We start from the raw sequence: 18,417 nt of genomic DNA, 5'->3' as shown, positions 1-18,417 counted from the left end.
TTTCATTAGAACAGCCTTTGCTCCCATCATATGCACCACCTTTATCTTCTCAAATACAAGAGCAAGACAACTGTTTCTTTGATTTTTTGGTGTTTCTTCGCCTGAGTAGAAACACACATCTAAGAACCTCACACAAAACTCGATGATCTACCTGGGATGGAGTGAGTCTGTTTTACCTAGAATGCTTCTGGACCACCTCTCCCTGCACTCAGAAAGTGTTCAGAGAACGGTATTCCATTTTAATAACATGACTGGAAAAATACACCTGGTGTGAAACTGGGAAATCATCTGCACCTAGTCACCTAGCTGAAAAGACATATCTTCATTCTGTCACATACCTTTTTGCTCTCCTCCATTTCATGTTCAAACATGGCACTAAAAACTGGAGAACGAGCTACAAAGTGAAAGGGAAACAGAGACAGATAAGGTTATCACACTGAAACCTCTTGGTTCTTCTGTTATGAAGAGGAGATCACCTTCTTACTTGTCCTTTTGCTATTTGAAAGGGTCTTAGCCTCAAATTACATTGGAATAATAAAATCCCTCTCTTACATTACACCAGAGGAGAATAATATGAGAGAGGGGAAAAAAGAAATCAGTACTTTAAAAATAATTTCTCAGGAGTTCCATTCCAACCATTCATACTGGAACGAAATTACTCAGACTGGAGGACAATGACCTCCTCTGGGCAGATTTGGGGGTTCAAACGGAAGATCCTTCATGGTCTAAGCAAGGCATCCTAATACCCCAATTTCTGCCTAGAACAATGATACTAAATTCTCCAGTTCTAGGGACCACACGGCAAGGAGGCCAAGAACAGGGCTCAGTGGACCTTTAACTAAAGGAAGAGCGTGCTTGTTTACAGCAGGTGCTCTGTTCCTTCAGGCCATGCATTCACAATAGAGATGATAACACCCCAAAGAGGAAAAAAAAAAGAACAACAAAAAAAAAAAAACCCAAAAAACTAGGGTATGACTACCATCTGTGGTCCTTCAAAGTTCCACCCTTCCTGACAAAAACTTAATCCTTAGTATTTAGTATCTCCCATTAGGAATAATTTGATTTTTTTTCCTTGGGGGAGTGGGGATAATGAAAAAAGGCTGAGAAATGGTGTTTTAAGCCCACTGTGGTCTAATGAACACAGAAAAATAAGTCAACTTAATTTCAACCATGAAAGTAATAAAAGGCCTAAAACCCTCAAACTTTATCATGTTGTTGAATAAATCAGAAGTTCTGATGAAGGCGGAGACTAACAAACTTCTACCTGAGAGAGGAGCACCAGATGGAAAACGTAGCAGGACTGTGAGCCACCGGGTCACCTGAACTTGGGCCTACAGTTTATGTCAGAAAGGATTAATTCTGGATCTGTCATTTTCTAACCACATTATCTTGGGCAAATCACTTATCCCTCTGTGACTCAATATTTTAAAATATTCCAAAGGGACATTAATTCTCACTGCTTTTAGTTCAGAAGGCTTATCAGCTATAAGGTACTAAAATAAGTATATCACAAAAGCCGAAGAGTAAAAGGGCTGGTGGTTTTTTTTAAAAAGGGAAGGGTCCCAAAGCAGCAGTATGCTTAGAGGATCTTCAGTGGCTAAACACAAAATGCTGCTATGAGAATAAATAAAACCACCCAGGGGAAATAAGCAGAGGAAAAGAGAACTGAGGCAGGCCCTTAGGGACACCGGTGTTGACAGGGATGTGTGAAGAAGAGGGAGGCCACACATCAGAAGTAGCCAGAGCATCAGGAGAGAAGCAGAAGAAAGAAGTCAAATACTATACGAACTAAGGAATCCCTCAAATTTAGGAATTAGCAGGTCAGAAAACTTTAGAAAACTGCTTTCGTGGCATGGAGGTGAACTGAGGATAAGTGGGAGGAAAGAAGCAGAGACAGTAAATGTGCTAACTCAAGAAACTTAGCTCTATTTAAAGAGAAATGGAGAGAGAGGGAGAGAGAGAGAGACAGAGAAAATGAATATGAATGAATGAATAACTAGAGGGAGACGGCTGAGCCAGTTTCCAGGCTAAGGGTAAACAGACAATCGGAGAAAGAGAGATGGTGGAGATATCAGACAACAAGGGTATAACCGGCAGAGTAAGGACTCTGGGAAGGCGGCATGTGATATGAAACAGAAGGCCGAAGAGACAGCCCGCTCTGGACACGAGGAAGAACACCTCCTCCACAGAGAATGCAGGGAAAATGCACGTAAGGCGACAAGCAAGAGCTGAGGGAGAAGGGCCTCAATTTTCTCTCAGAAGTAGTAGCAAGCAACTCTTTCAGGAGTCCAGACATTAAAGGAGACTGGTAAACAGTCTGAAGTATCTATTGTTAAGGAAAAAGAAAGAGAGCTAACTATGCATCTGTAGAAGAGTTCTTGGCAGTGCCAAGAGCCTAGCTGCTTGTGGAGACACTAACCTAAGAGTAGATGACTTCCTTTGGCAGTAGACAGTAACACCTAGTTGAAAGCAGGAACAGGAAGACAGTTAGATTGAGCCAGACTGAGGTTTTGCCAGGTGTGTATTTTAGAATGATAGAGCTGAGAGTCTTGGTAAAAAAAAATTGTTGCCTGAAAGTTCATGCAATTTCCTCTTATGTCTTACGGTCTGAACAGAAGTCTGTGGCTGACTGCTATGCCTTCGTGGGAAGTAAAGTCAGTCCTGTCTTATCAGCTCCCACTCTTTGTCAGTCTTTCTGGTCTTAAGGACAATGGCCTTGAATAAGACCTAATCCTCCACGTCACGTCTCATTCTTCTGGTATGTCTGTACTGAAGGCTAACACTCCAGGGCTGGGGGAATTAGCTAGATGGTGGTTTAGTCCCACGTCCAGAATCTTCTCCACTACATCTTAAGGCCTTGTCTAGGGTCTAACACCTCCTCTTAACCAGTGTTTTGACATCTACCTTCTAGGTACAAATGCATTCAATATACACATCTACTGCTTGACAATGGTGGCCTAAGTCCCCTAGAGAGAGGAAAAACAGAAACTCCACTTCCACGAAGAGTAGGCTTTTTGGTTATGACAACTAATGTCCTCACCATAAAAATATATATATTTAGCTTTACTTTTTTGTGCACCAGTTTGAAGAGTTGATGTTATTCAAAAGGTGATTATGCAGCCACCATTTTTCCTTGTTTCACCAAAACTAAAGCTTCTCATGAATAAAGACCAACCTGCCAAGATAGCTTTGTGAGCCTGGAACTCCTGGCCGGCAACGCACAGACAGCAGTCCGTGAACCGGGAGTTCTCCCACAGTCCTCCCAGCTCATCTGCCAGCCGGCACTCAGGGACCTTCACCATATTCATGGTGTTCTGGCCGGAAATGTTGACGGAATCTTGCACCACGCTCACCTGTGAAAGACAAGGAAACACAGCCCAGAGGTTTTGTTACCAAGAGTTTTCTTCCCAGCAGGAGAAGAGATGACTTTTACCTCAATGCTGTAGTACATTCAGATACAAACGTTAGTCATGTTCTCTTGAAACCACCTCCACAAATCAAGGCTTTATCCTGTGGATCAAGTAATTTCCAATCTGCCACAATCATACTTATTCTGCACCATTCTAGGATGAGAGGCAAAAGCCCCACAAATCTCCTTCTCCTCCAAATGCTAATGAACTCTGCCTCCCCTGCCTTGAAAACCTGGGCAAAACGGGGGTGGTGGTGGTAGGGGAAGATAGGCATACTGACCTAAGCACACATTAAACCTCAAGTGTTTACCTTATTCTGCTTTAAGCAAAAGGTTAAATACAAAGAATTCCTATGGAGGGGCACCTGGGTGGGTCAGTCAGTTAAGTGGCTACCTTTGGCTCAGGTCAGGATCCCAGGGTTCTGGGATCGAGTCCCGCCTTGGGATCCCCGCTCAGTGGGGAGTCTGCTTCTCCCTCTACCCTTCCCCCCTGCTTGTGATCTCTCTGTCACTCTCTCTCAAATAAATAAAATCTTTAAAACAAACAAAGAATTCCTATGGAAACTACCATTTAAAATTCTCTAAAAGAAAAAATTTCTGATAAGCCTAAAAGCACTTCACTTATTTTAGCTAGGTCTAGAACATGAAAATAAAATGCAGCTTCTCTTGGGCCTGGTAAATAATTAGCATTTCCTCACGGATGTTAGTCTAATGAACAGAACTGGGCTTGGAAGATCTTCCCCAGCAGTTAACAACTCGGTGGGTATCCCACACCACTGACACCCTTCCTCAGTCCCTTGGGACAATGACCTACAAGAGGCCTGGCTCCAGCCCCATGTGCACTTCTAGTCCTAGAACAGAGTGACAGCCACAGATTTACAGAGGGAACCAACTTGCCTGACTTCAACAACAACACACTTTAGTTCAATTAACTGTTCAGTCTAGATAAAAACCAAGGTGGGTCAGTGAAACTCAGATAAACTTGTTAGATGCCAAGTACAAGGATTTATAAATAATGTAGCATTCTAAAATAAATGGAAACTACCAAACTGAAGCTAAGGCCCAGCAGATCAGTCTTCTGCCTAACAACCACTGTTACGCTTTACCTTGTCCATCATATGAGGTTAAAATTGGTAATACCAAAGCAGAATTCACAAACCTTGAGAATCAGCTCCTCACTCTTGCTCTACTGCTACAAGTTAGATGAGAAAGACAGCTTAGGAATATCCTAAATGACCCAAATTTCTCTCAACCTTCAAGATGCAAGTCATCCCTTAACGCAGTCATAAACCCAGAGGCAAAACGAATGCCCTGGCATCCAAATAACCCATAGTCTCTTTTCTGAAGGAGTGAGATATTTACTATCAGGTCGAGAAATGTATTCATTTGTTTCAAACTAACCATTATGATCCCGTGCAGTGAAGCAGCCAAGTTAATCAATTATGAATGTATTTAACATCAATAGCACATTTATCAGAGCCAGATTATAACATTATTTTAATAGCTCAGGACCCAGCATAAACCACCCCACGGAGATTTTCTCTTGTCCTATGTTAAGATCTCTAATTTGGTCCAGCCACTTTCTCATACTAACACCAGAAGTAGAAGTTTCCAGTCTCCAGTTATAGCCTCAAAATACTGATTTTTTAAAAAAGGAGGGGTGGGTGGAGAAAAGAAAAAGACCAATTAAATCCACTTCCTCACAGGAAAAGGCAGGAATCTCTTGGGATGGCCAGTGGAGGGGATGGAGGATGCTTCTGGCACTGGGTTCCTAAGCTTATATTAAACCAGGTTGATAGGAGCCCAGAGTCATTAACACTTGATGGCAATTTACTGGATGGGGTAAAATGAACTGGCAAGAACTAAGCCGAATGTCAAGCTATGGTTACCAGTGGACCCTCTGCTGGTTAGATGCACGCTTGGTAATGAATGGAGCCCAAAGACTGTGATTTGTCTCAATGGGGCAATTCCTCTCTCCAGACACAGACAGGAACACAGCAGGAAGGAGAATGTACCTTTACTGTCTGAGCCAGACTTGTTCTGTAGATATATGGATGCCTGGAGTCTCCAGAGCGCTGAATGTCTGGCACCTCTTACCAACATTAAATACGCTTAATTAAAAATAAATTTTAAATGGCATTCACAAATGAGTCTTCAGAGCCCAAACTTTTAACTTAGGAAGGGATTGTTTTCCTCTGCAAATGATGATGCTAAAATGAGACCATTTTGAGAAAAACTAAAGATTTTTTTAATGCCTATAAAGTTGACTATGGAGACTCATTCAGAATTGCAGCTGTGAAGATGACGTGACTGTGACATTTATGTCGTCTTATAAATGACTACATGGAAATGTCTCAGGAAGGCTGTATAACCCTCTACATTTCAAGTCATAAACGGGCCTCACTTTTAAAGTCAATTTCTTGTCTTAAAAAAGAAAATTTCATAAAAGACTAAAGAGTGTGCCAATTCTTATACATTTTATCTAAACATAAAAAGCCAAACTAAGACCAATGGAAATACATTTTTTAACTTCTATATAATTAAAACAATCAAGGAAAAAATAGACTCTGCATAGAGATGGCTTATAGCAGCAGCATTACTTTTAATCAAAAGACTGGCCACAATCTAAATGTCCAACAAAAGAATGAATCAACAAAATGTTGTACATTCACAAAACACACTATCACATAGCACTAAAAATGAAAGCACTAGAGTTACATCCATCATTATAAATACATTCTGAAACTGTTTTTATAAAGCACAAAAAAACAAGCAAATCTAAACTAGTACATTGTTCAGGCACACACATAGTAAACAAGAGAATGACTGCATACAATTTCGGACAGCTACTTATCATCACTCCCTGAGTGGGGGGACAACAGGTCTAAGGGAGAGTGAAGAAACATATACAGGTTAGTTCCAAGTTATTGGTGATGCTGCTGGGTTGGGTGCTGGGTTTATTACAGTATGTTGATAACCTAAATAATGTTACATATTAAAATCACCATTTTCATAGGTCAAGACTATCAAATATTACCCTTGTCATATAGTTCAATTAATATATCCAAATAACCCCCCAAAAAAGAAGAGACACATATTTCAAATTTGGTAAACATACATATTCCCAGGCTATGAAAGGACATTCTATGTTTGAGAAGAAAAGGGATATTTTAAGAGTCAACTAGTGTCTGCACAGTCCATATTTGATATTTCATATTTCATACGGTATTTCATGTTTCAACTTTAGCTGCAACATCACAAACGGACACTGGAATCTTCCACCTGTCAAAGGTACGTACAGTGAAGGTGGAATATCTGTCCCTTTCTTGTTAGTAGCTATTTGTTTTCAGTATAAACACACAGGGAAGGGCCAATAGAAGCTGAAACATTTCATGCAGATGTTCTGTGAGATGAACTATTAAAGAGAAAATTTAAAGTGTAAAGCCTTCCTGATTCTTTCATTACCAAAGTAAATACTCTGTTTTAGGAAAACTTGCTAGAGCCCATGTTTCCTCGGGAGAATGGCATGCAGCTCACTTAGCACTGCGCGGCCGTCCAGAGGTGGAAAATGCAGAGCTGACATGGCCTGACACTAATTTGCGGTACAATGTTAGGAAAAATTACCTGACCTCCCTAGGCGATGCTTCTCTCCCAGTAACATGAAATGAAGATAACAGTACTAATCCAGCTCAAAGGATTGTGGTAAGAGACAATTCAGGGAATACTTTGAAAATGCTTCTAAATATGTTAACTAAGCCATATCACCTTGGAAGAATGGGCACATTTCCTAATGGACAAAAACATCACTGAGAACTGAAGGTGAACCCAGTGTGGCATATTATAAACAAGACCACCCATTCAGCATTTGGACAGTATGCGATCTAATTTCATTCAAATGTTCATTAACAGTAATACCACTGAAATAAAGCCCAAACACAGACATGTGATTTTTAGTCTTTCACCTTGGGATTCCTTCCTGTGGTCTCTAGGAACAGCCGAAAGAATCCATAGAACTGTTTTGTTTTGTTTTGTTTTTAAATCGCGATGCAATAAACTTATTTATAAATAATCCATCGGCAGATAAGGATGGAAGTGCCCAGGCCAAAGGCTGAGTGAGGAACGGAGCAGTGGAGGGCTCATGACCTAAATTTGTATGTTGGACGTCGACTTCATAAAAGCCTCTGAATAATAATAATAAAAAAACTAGCTCAACCAGTAATATATAAAATAAAATATGAACTAAAATACTTGTTTATAAATAATCCACTGGCAGAAGGCAGCAACAGGTCAAAAGGACAGAATGTGCAGAAAAGAATGATCTAGCTTTGGAAAGCACTAAGAACTTAGATGAGCTGCAGACATTTTTAAAACCCACACATCCAACACACCGCCCCACGCAACCGTCTTGCAATGCTGAATGCTACTAAGTCCACAGAGAGCCTTGGAACAGAAACGAGTCTCACTAGGCACAAGCCCAAGTATGAGAAGCAACACTCAGCACCTGTGGCCAACAGAGAAGTGTGAGAGGAACAGATGGCACACCTGGTTCGATGGTAAGAAACCGATGGCATCAGCAGAACTCAGCAGACGCTTCCCTGTTCAACATCTCCTCATTTCCAAAGTGTCATCTCACTTCCCTTCTAAGTCAGTAAGACAAATCTAAACTTAACCACAGGATTTCTCCTCAGAGAATTTCATATGGGGAAGCGAAGGGAGAGAATTTCATATGGGGAAGTAGAGCCTTGGATTTAACCACAGGATGAGAGACTGCCAAGTGAGGGCAGGCCAATCAGTTTCCAAATCAAGAATGTCAGTGCAGGGGTTGGAGCAGCTGGAATGATCTGCGGGGACGGGGTGGAAGAGGGATCATGGGAGAAAAGGCTGGACCCACTGTGGACTGGAAAATGTGGCAATACAGGGGAACACTTTGCCTAAAACACCAGAGGCCATATTTAAAGGAGAGTTCTCTTTCTTGAGAAGAGTTCAAAGACTGGCTTCCATTTCCAGCAGAAATCAGAATTTTCCACTATTTCTAAATCTTTTTGAAATACCAGTCTCTAAAGTAGGTGAAGATGAAATTGATGGTCTGAAGTTTCCATCGAACCTCACATGAAACCACCTAATTGTTCTCATTTCTTCACTTGGGCAGCTGGGTTTGATCTAGTAGGACTTATATGGAATTCCAAACTCAAGTTCACAGACAAAAACAACTGCAACACTTTAATGTATTTATAGAGATGCCATCAGTCTAGTATTTCCTTCTTTTACTTCACAACAAAAAAGAAGACGTAGTTATTATGCAACTGTTTTATATATTCAGTGTAGTATTTTAATAAACTCTGCATCCAGATTTGTCTAACCCCCAGCAACTATTCTGCAGAAATACTCAGTGAGCTGTGACTGAGGAGAGAAGTCGACTTCTGCTGGCCAGGCCTTTTCCGAGAAAGGGCAAGATCCCCAAGGGACACCGTTCTCTGCTGCACAGGTGGCATAAGCCTTTGGAAGTGTCATTAACTCACAGCTTGAGCCCATTATTTTGGCAGAACACACCGGTAGTTAGGGAACTTGCTCGCATCCTCCCCATGAACACACAGTGGTCACTTGCAAGTGGTGTGGCTCAGGAAGTGGTTCTCGACCACACAAAGTACAGGGAACACAAAGATCCCATCAGACTGGAGGTTTTATTCATTTATTATGCCGTAAGCTTATGAGTATTTGTAAATATACTGATAACAGCATGAAGTGACTGATGAGTACATGTAAGCCCATTAAAGAAACCACTTTCCAACTCACTCTGACTTTGGGAATACTTCAAGGCTTCTCCTGTAAACCCAGACAGACTCTTAGGTCACTGGAGTGAGAGAAACTCTCCTGGCTGATGACAGATAACCCTGCTAGCTAACCACAAGTTAGAGAGCTTTATCTACCCTTCACTCCAGAAAAAACGGTTCTTGCCATCATTTCACAACTACTCCAGCAAGACAAACCGGATATATCCCACTCTATCCCACTCCTGAGACGAGTCATCTAGTGGAGCACAACAGGAAAGTGATCTGAGGTCAGACCCAAGTGGACCTCACACTTCAGAAGTCAGAAAGTTTAAGGGACAAACCCACACACCGAGCTGCCGGCATTCTCCTCAGCTTTCAGTGCCAGTCTGTCCACAGGCTACCTGAAAACACCCCTGATGAGAAAGCCAGAATCCTGACCCAAGCAAGTCCAGAATCGCTCATACCAAGATAGTGCACAATCTTTGTTTTTAAGCACAGTAACAACAAGCAGAAAGGTGACGTGCGCAACAAGCCTGAAATCGTGACGCAGTTTCAGTCACAGAAACCACATTCGTGGAGCACCACTCCACTCGGGGAGTTTTCTCCCTCTCCATCCCTAACACAACATAATGAAGTCTACGGATACCGATCAGGTCTGGGAACTGTGACTTTCAGCGTGGGGTAAAGGACTCACCTCACAGAAGAGGGTAAGCTTGTCATCAGGGAGAAGCCCGTTAGCCTCATCCAAGAGAAAATCTCTACGGATGAATTTTTTGAATCCCCAGTCTTTGCCTTGCACAAACCTATATGCCCGTTGACTCTCTGGAGTGGGAAAAAAAATAAAAGTCATATTTAGATTTACTCAAAACAAAAAACAAAACAAAAAAAAACCCACACCAGATCAAATCCATCACTTGTCTGTGCATAAAGTTGTCTGATGTGCAAATAAAGAGTCGAATGAAGACGAGAACATTTACCCATAGCTTTGGTTTCCTCTCCCTTGGCATTCAGGATGGAGAATTTGAATTTTGCCCGAACTTCACTCTTTGGACAGCTGACCAGTAACAGGTAAAGTGACAGATAATCTTTGCTTTCTTCATCTAGCCCTTTTGGGTTTACTCGCAAACACCTGCCCGAAAGAGGGAAAATTAAAAAAAAGATGTTGGAAGCATCCACATTTATAGGCCTTCTGAAGTGACAGGAAAAACAGAACATCTATTTCTCAAGAAAGGAAGATGTTAAGAAAACCAGTCCGGGCCCCACAGCAGGAGATTCAGATTCAGCAGAATGACTCCTCAGGAACCATTTTTTGAGAGCAACCGGAGTCACCTTTTAAAGAGTAAACAACAAAAGTAAAGAGGCATTCTAGAACCTGACAACACATCCTTTACATCTCTGCTCCCTTCCTCATAATCTCGTAAATCACCTTTTCTCTCCCTAAAATATTTTAAAATTGAGCCTACTTCCACTGTGTTCTAATCCTCAATCTCAGGAAAGGCAGCCCCCCTTCTTTTGTCAGGACTATAATGAAACTATGCAAAACAAAATGTTGGGGGCACATGGGTGGCTCAGTTGTTTAAGTGCCCGACTCTTGATTTCAGCTCAGGTCATGATCTCAGGGTTGTGAGATCGAGCCTTGCATCAGGCACTTGTTGTGGAGCTTGCTGAAGATTCTCCCTCTCCCTCTGCCTCCCCTCCCCCCGCCCTAAAAAAGGTGTCATTGAGCTCTCTATTATCACTTTGAGAGAGAAAAAAAATTCCAGATAAATATGTGAATAGTAAATCATCTTTTAGAGGTATTTTATCAATCTGGCAATAATATCCTAAGATTGAAATAAAGAAGGCAGTATGGAGGAAGCACAGACAAAAGTAAACTCCCATTACACAGGGTAGAGTTCCAAGCTAGGCTTCCAAATGGAGTCAGAGATGACAATCTGTTGCCAATGAATCAAGACAAATTTCAGACAGATTTTAATAGGTTCAATTGAGTTAAGTTGCAAATGTCATTAGTTGAACTGCATGTGGTTCACGCTACTTCTACCACATATAATACACAGGCCATATGTATCCTTACGCCTTGCCAGTGTTACAGCACCTCTCTCAAACAGGTGGCCCAACCCAGTGCCCCTCCAGGCAGTGCATATGCCGTATACACTGTGCTCAAGATGTGAATTTAAATACAATGCCCAAGTAGGGTGCCTGGGTGGCTCAGTCAGTCTAAGAGTCTGACTCTTGATTTCAGCTCAGGTCATGATCTCAGGGTCATGAGACAGAGCCCCACACTGGACTCTGTGCTGGGCACGGAGCCTGCTTATGATTCTCTCTCTCCCACTCCTTCTGCCCCTACCCCATGCTTGCTCATGCTCTCCTCTCTCTTAAATACATACATACATACAGTGCCTAAAAATAAAGCATTCTCTCGGCACCTCGTAATATACTGCTTAATGCACACAGCCAACAAATACTAAAGAGAGTGGTTTAACTCTTCAGTAGGTTAACAGAGATCAAAACTAGGTGGATGGCACACATGTGTTCTGGTCCTGGCAGCAAACCTATGGTTGTATCCTTAACTGCCAGCGCCTCTTCAAGGGGATGCATGGTTTGGATGGGACCGACCCCGACTCTCAGATCATATTCCCCTTGCTCTAGAGATTAATGGAGGGAACCCAAACCTAGGCCAGTCAGTACATGTAGGACATATTCTTGGCCACAGAGTTAATTCAGTGAAAGTTCAGAGAGTTCTGTTGGATGGTAGTGGGTTATACCCATTGCTATTGCCAGTCATCCTTTAACCACAAGGGAAACTGACTTGAGATGTCCAACAGTGTGGAGAACAGAGAGATGGGGTCCTTAACCTCACCACTGGGCTGCTGGATCAAACTACCTTCAAAACCACCCTACACCCTGGGCATTCTGGTTACATAAGCAAATAAATCTCCTTCATTGTTTTAAAAGCAGGCCATTTAAAGTTGAAATTTTCATGCTAAAACCTAAGTTTCTTGCTTTTCTTAAAAAGTCAGCAAATATGACAATGGTCAGCCTTTATCCACACCCAGCCACAGAGAGCTGGAGCTGAGCAGCCACCACCCCTTTTAGAAGGTCACTCAACACTCACACCATGTATGAACATCATTTACAACACTGGCCCTCTTTACTCATTTATATTACCCTACAGCCATCTGAGTTTGCGGATCCCTGATATTACTCACTGAATTAATTCAACAAATATACAGTGAGGGCACCTGGGTGGCTCAGTCGGTTAAGTGGCCGACTCTTGATTTCGGCTCAGGTCATGATCTCAGGGTCCAGGGATCAAGACCCGGGTCAGGCTCTGTGCTCAGGGAGGCATCTGCCTGAGGATTCTCCCTCTCCCTCCGTTCATGTTCTCTTTTAAATAAATAAGTCTTTAAAAATACATTTTTACAATGAACACCTATCATGTTCCAGGCACTGTTCTAGGCACTAGAGAATACGTGAAGAAACATAACAATGTCTCTGCCTTCGTGGATCCTATGTTCTAGTCAAAACAGGTAACTTTTAGAAAAACTTTAACAGCTAGAGATAGTCTTCCTCACCATTTCAGTTTATCATTGGCTCCTGATGAAAAGGTTGAACTTTTAATGACTTCACCCATTTCCTCCCGGCAAAAGCTAAAGTTATTGATGGTCCACATGTAGGAGAATTTCACTACCTTGATCTGTTGACAGAAAACCAAGAAATTAAATAGGAAGTGAGCAACCTGGAAAACAGGCTGCAGATCAAATAATCATTTCCCTTCCTCCCTCCATCTGCATGAGTCCCATAGGAAGATAGCTCTGTCTGGCCGGCACGGTGGCTCAGCTTTTTCTGTCCCTCACCCACATTTTAAGAAATCTCACAGTGACCAACTGCTTTCATAACATTTCTCCACTTCTGAGAAACACTGGGTGGAAAGTGAGAAAAGCATGGACAGGGGTGGGCAAGCAGATAATAAAGCTGTACCTAAAACAAGCCTCTGCTCAGAGCAGTGTTTGACAATTGCTGATGATACTGCTTGGGGCTGCAAACCTCAAACCTGGTTTCCTGTGAGTTGCCCAAAGAGGAACATATTTCCATCAAGGTGGCTGTGAGTGGATCTAGTTTCTGTAATTTCCCCCTGCTTTCAACCTCCAGTGAAAAACCACTGGCCTAGTACATTCAGATGCCATGTGGAAAACCAAAGAATGGAAAGCTGACAAGTACTTTATCTAACCGCTCTTTGACAGTTATGTCCTAGAGAAAGCAGGAAACCTAATGAAGAAAAGAAATCTTCTTCCCTTCATTCACCCAAACCCTACCAAGATACATGATTTACAGGGTGATAACATGAACTTACCTGTGTGTAGCACCAGCTCTCAGCTACAGGGCCACTCGACATTTCTGCCGGAGGTGGAGGACTTGGAACCCTTGACATCGCCAGTTTGAAGGTTAAACAAGATCTCCAAAGTCAGGGGACAAAGATTTCTGTTCTCTCTTCACCCTGGTTGACCCAAGAAGCATGAGGATTTTATTAGATTAATGGTATACTATCCTATTTCCGTTTGACCTTGCAGATTGGAAACTGTGTCTCCTTCCCTGGAATGCTCTACCATATCACTCAAATGGCTCTAGTGTTCAGTGTTAACCTTGAGAAGACCCCCTAATCGGAAGCAGCCTCCTGCTCACAATTCTATCACCCTGTTTCCATCCTCTGCTCAATTCCTTTTTTTTTTTCCCCTCAAGATTTTATTTATTTATTTGACAGAGAGAGAAAGACAGTGAGAGAGGGAACACAAGCAGGGGGAGTGAGATAGGGAGAAGCAACCTTCCCTCTGAGCAGGAAGCCTGATGCAGGGCTCGATCCCAGGACCCTAAGGATCACAACCCAAGCCAAAGGCAAATGCTTAACAACTGAGACCTCCAGGAGTCCCCCAATTCCTAATATTATCTTACCAAATGAATCTTCTCAAAGGGCAGATAAAGCACATCCATGAAAAGGCTGCCAAAGAGGAGACAGCACAGTGAACACCACATACAACTCGGCTCCTTTCTCTGGGGGTACAAACAGTCCACTCCTAAAAGGAAATGACCTTGTTACCTCCCTAACTACTTGTCTCATCTCCTACACTGCAGTGCAAACTTCTTAAGAGAAGTCTTCTATTCTTCAACTCAGTGCTGGCTGCTCTCCTGAAGGGCAGCATTCCCCCCCTTCTTAGATGCGTTCCTTTCTCTGCAGCATTAGAGATCTCCTTGCTTACATACTCTATCACTACCCAATTTTCCAGATTCCTCTCCTTGCTCTGTTTTCTGATCATTCCTCTGTCTCTCTTATTGGAGTCTCTTTCTCCAGTGTTGCTTTCATGGTTTAATTTTCCATCATTTTCTCGATCTACATTCTCTCATTTTATCCACCCCCAGTGTCAGAGTTTTGCTTTTATACAAATGACTCCCAAATCTCTCTGTGACCTGTCTCATAAGCCTCAGGCCACCTTTAAATAACTGCTGTACATTTCAAGAGGGTGTCCCAGCAGTATATCAAATCCAAGTCCAACTTCTCCCCTCCAAGGCCTTTCTAAACACAAAGCCATTCAAAACATTGGTAAATCTGGTTACAATTTTTAAGTACCATAAATAAAGCCAAAAAATAATCTGGGGAAAAAAAAAAGAGTTTGCAATGCATGACGAAGGGATAATTTATGAATTGATATGTAAGTTTTCTACAAAATTCCTAAGAAAAAGGACAACTACCCTGTAAAAATACTGTTCACACAAAAGGAAATAAAATAGCTCTTAAAGTCTTACACCTCTCAGACCAGCAAGAAAAAAAATCAACCACACCATGTGTGGGGCCATGGGGACTCTCCTACACTGCTGGCGAGACTGTAAACTAGGATGTGTATTTTGGGCAGGAACTTTCTGTACGCAGTGTATCCACACACACCCCAAAACTTGGTAATTCTGCTTTTACTGTACATGCACTAGTGTAGGGGTTTCTCAAACATCAGTATGCATCTGAATCACCTGCTGGCCACCATCCCCCAAATTTCTGATTCAGAGATTTGAGCTAGGCCCACAAATTTGCACTTCTAACAAGTTCCCAAGTGATCTTGATGTTCAGGCCCTGGCACCACATTTTAAGAACCACTGCCCTAGAAAAACCCTGCACGTGGGCAAAAGACGACACTGAGAAGGCTGCTCAGTGTGGCACTGCTTGTAACAATGAAAAACTAGAAACAAACCAAAAATCCATTAGGAGGGAAACAGAAAACTAAATTGGGTTATTTCCATTATAATGGAAAACTATATTTCAGGATTTAAAATTAATGAACTAGATCAGCAGCACCATGGAGATGAGATCAAACACAATGCTAGTGAAAAAAAAGCAAATTTTGTAATGTCATGTGCAGTACATTACTTACGCAAATTTAAGGTTTATATATTATTTACAGATATAATATATGCATTCAATAGAAGTAACAAAACACACTGACAAGCTATGCATCAGATCCACAATGGGAGAGCCGGGGAGAAGAATGAGGCCAGGATAAGGATATAAGACATCTCAAGTTGCTCTCTCCTATTTCTTTTTCAAAGAAAATGAGGATGATCTGAAGCAAATATGGAAATACCTATATGTCTGTTAGTTTAGGATGATAGCCTCTTGAGTATATACCATTTTTCCTACTGTTCCGCTTTATTTAAAAAATATATATTGTATTGTAAGAATAGTGCAAGGACGTATTCCATTACATCAAACACTGGTTTATAATATCCAAGGGAGAAATTTCTTTCCTGAACACCTGGTTTGTTTTCAGCTGTGCATAGACAATATGGATAAAACAGATCATGTGGTCCTTTGCCTGGCTACTAGGAAGCCATGAGACATATATGTAAGCCATTTCTTGAAACTCTAGGATCACATGTTCATTCTACAATAGCTTATTTTCTTTTTTCTACTTTTATTTATTCATTTATTTTAGAGAGAACGAGCAGTGGGAGGACCAGGAGAGGGATAAGCAGACTCCCTGCTAAGGGTGCAGCTGGATGCAGGGCTTGATCCCACAACCCTAGATCATGACCTGAGTCAAAATCAAGAGTTGGATGCTTGGGGCGCCTGGGTGACTCAGTGGGTTAAGCCTCTGCCTTCGGCTCAGGTCATGATCTCAGGGTCCTGGGATCGAGCCCCACATCGGGCTCTCTGCTGAGAGGGAAGCCTGTTTCCCCCTCTTTCTCTGCCGCCTGTTTCCCCCTCTTTCTCTGCCTACTTGTGATCTCTGCCTGTCGAATAAATAAATAAAATCTTTAAAAAAAAAAAAAAAAGTTGGATGCTTAACCAACTGAGCCATCCAGGTGCTCAGTTATTCACTTTGCTATATATAATTATATATTCACTTTGATATATATATATATATATATATATATATATATATTCACTTTGCTATATATATATAGCAAAGTATTATTCACTCAACTGTTTACTTTTTTATATGTTACATACTTCTGGAAACTGCCTCAAATCCTCTGTAGAAAGAGGTATAAATGAACAACAACAAAAATCACTCAACTTACACACACTTGCTGGCCACTTAAGTAATAGGCATGAAAGGGGATTAACAGGATACAGCTGTATCCCTACAGAGTAATACCATTGGTATTACCGGAGTCCCCACTGGTTTTAAACACTATCCTACAGACATTTACAACTAAAGCATCCCATGTAATCACAGATGGGAGTTAACAGTTTTATATACATGACATGCTATTTCACTTAAGCTAGCAAACTAAGCAACAGAGTGGCATTTGGGACTCCCTGGTTTGTGCAATTCATGATTCCATGATATACTCAAGAAACGAAACGCTATGCTTGATCACCTGTGATGAAGGTATGCTTCCATTTGATGGAAAACACATTCTCAAGAACTGTTTGTCTAGTAATGAGTAAATGCACTTTAGGCAGTTTTACAAATCCCACTTACCATTACTGCCAGTAGGAGCCAGAATGGAATTTCAAAATTCCCACTTAAAACTATCTTTTGGGCAGATTGACAATGAAGATGTGAATTTTACACATTAGTTAAGAGCATAAAATTTGGCTCTAGAGGTGTGTGGTACAGCTCTACACTGAGGGACCTTAAAATGCTAACTTAAGTTTATTTTGAAGTTTTAAAAAAATACTTCAAATTTATCTAACAATTAATTTAAGGATTCTCTAAGCCTAAAAAAAGACAAGTTTAAAAAAAGTTTATTTTAATGGCTTAATTGTTGTTACTGAACCACGGTCCATTATTAAAACCAGAAAAAAAAAATACTACTTTGGTCTAGATCAATTTTTTCTATCTTTTTTGCTTCTCATTTATTTTGTAGCCAAGTCTTTTTGGCTTTTCTTTTCTTTTTTAATAATATCACTTTTATTCCAATTTTAAAGAATTTCTAACCCAGCAGCTAGTAGCCCTGGAAGATGCGCCTTAGACTCTGAGGAGCTCTAACCACACAACCTGCTGAGAGGGAAATTGACTAGGATAGCACAAGTCTAATTAATTTCACTCATAGCTGGCACCATGGGCAAAGTGTTCATCAGCAAAGTAGCCTAGTGTTACATGAACTCTCTAGCTCTTCATGCCAACTGCTCAGGTGCCCAGCAGGAAAACAATTTCAGAAAAGTGGAGGTCTATTTGAGGATCATGGTTTGAGACCCTTTCTAGGAGGCAACTAGGACCAAAATATAGTATCCCTGGCTTTTAAACAAGTTAGGACAAGACCAAGTTGTCTAGTGAGAAATTTCTTTTCCAAAGCTTAGCAAACTTCCCAGTATGCTGACAAAACTCTGAGGCTGAACATGTCTGTTATATATCAATCATTTATTTTCCTGTTTACTAAATCCTGACCCATGCAGCAACACCTCTTCGGAGCCACAGCAAAAAAATATACTTCAAAATATCTGTCAACGGTAAAACTGGTCAAATTACAATGAAGGTAGTATCAAGTTGGCAACCAATAGCACTCACTATCAGAATGTGTCTTAGCAGGTACTAGTTCATAAAGTTGCTAATTATTTTTGCCAAGAGACTCCAGTCAAACAATATAGTATGATTTCTAACTAGAACATTAAACTCTGGAGAGTAGACAAAAATAAAAAAGAAAATATTTTAATGCTATCATGATGCATATGCATGATTCTTTCAATCAAACCTATACAGTGTACTTCTTTTCTGCCTTCTTTTATACCTATCAACACTTCTG

General features: G+C 41.2%; 1 protein-coding gene across 3 annotated transcripts in view; it reads right to left on the bottom strand.

The window, feature by feature from the left end:
• SPOP (speckle type BTB/POZ protein) overlaps window positions 1-18,417 on the bottom strand; it is a 64,974-nt gene that overhangs the window by 6,234 nt on the left and 40,323 nt on the right. For 2 of the 3 annotated variants that reach the window (XM_032320255.1, XM_032320254.1), the window contains 6 exons: window positions 13,535-13,678; window positions 12,756-12,877; window positions 10,158-10,309; window positions 9,875-10,002; window positions 3,176-3,353; window positions 339-394 (listed from right to left, as the gene is read on the bottom strand). In XM_032320255.1, coding sequence (XP_032176146.1) covers window positions 339-394; window positions 3,176-3,353; window positions 9,875-10,002; window positions 10,158-10,309; window positions 12,756-12,877; window positions 13,535-13,612 — 714 coding nt within the window. In that variant the 5' untranslated portion in view covers window positions 13,613-13,678. Of the gene's footprint in view, window positions 1-338; window positions 395-3,175; window positions 3,354-9,874; window positions 10,003-10,157; window positions 10,310-12,755; window positions 12,878-13,534; window positions 13,679-18,417 lie in introns of those variants that run through there. The other variant, XM_032320256.1, reaches the window with a different exon arrangement.

This window comes from Mustela erminea, chromosome 18 (assembly GCF_009829155.1).
Source record: "Mustela erminea isolate mMusErm1 chromosome 18, mMusErm1.Pri, whole genome shotgun sequence".
In the NCBI taxonomy this organism is placed as follows: domain Eukaryota; kingdom Metazoa; phylum Chordata; class Mammalia; order Carnivora; family Mustelidae; genus Mustela; species Mustela erminea.
Note: the sequence above shows the minus strand (reverse complement) of the source record. Positions and strands in the feature narration are given on the sequence as shown.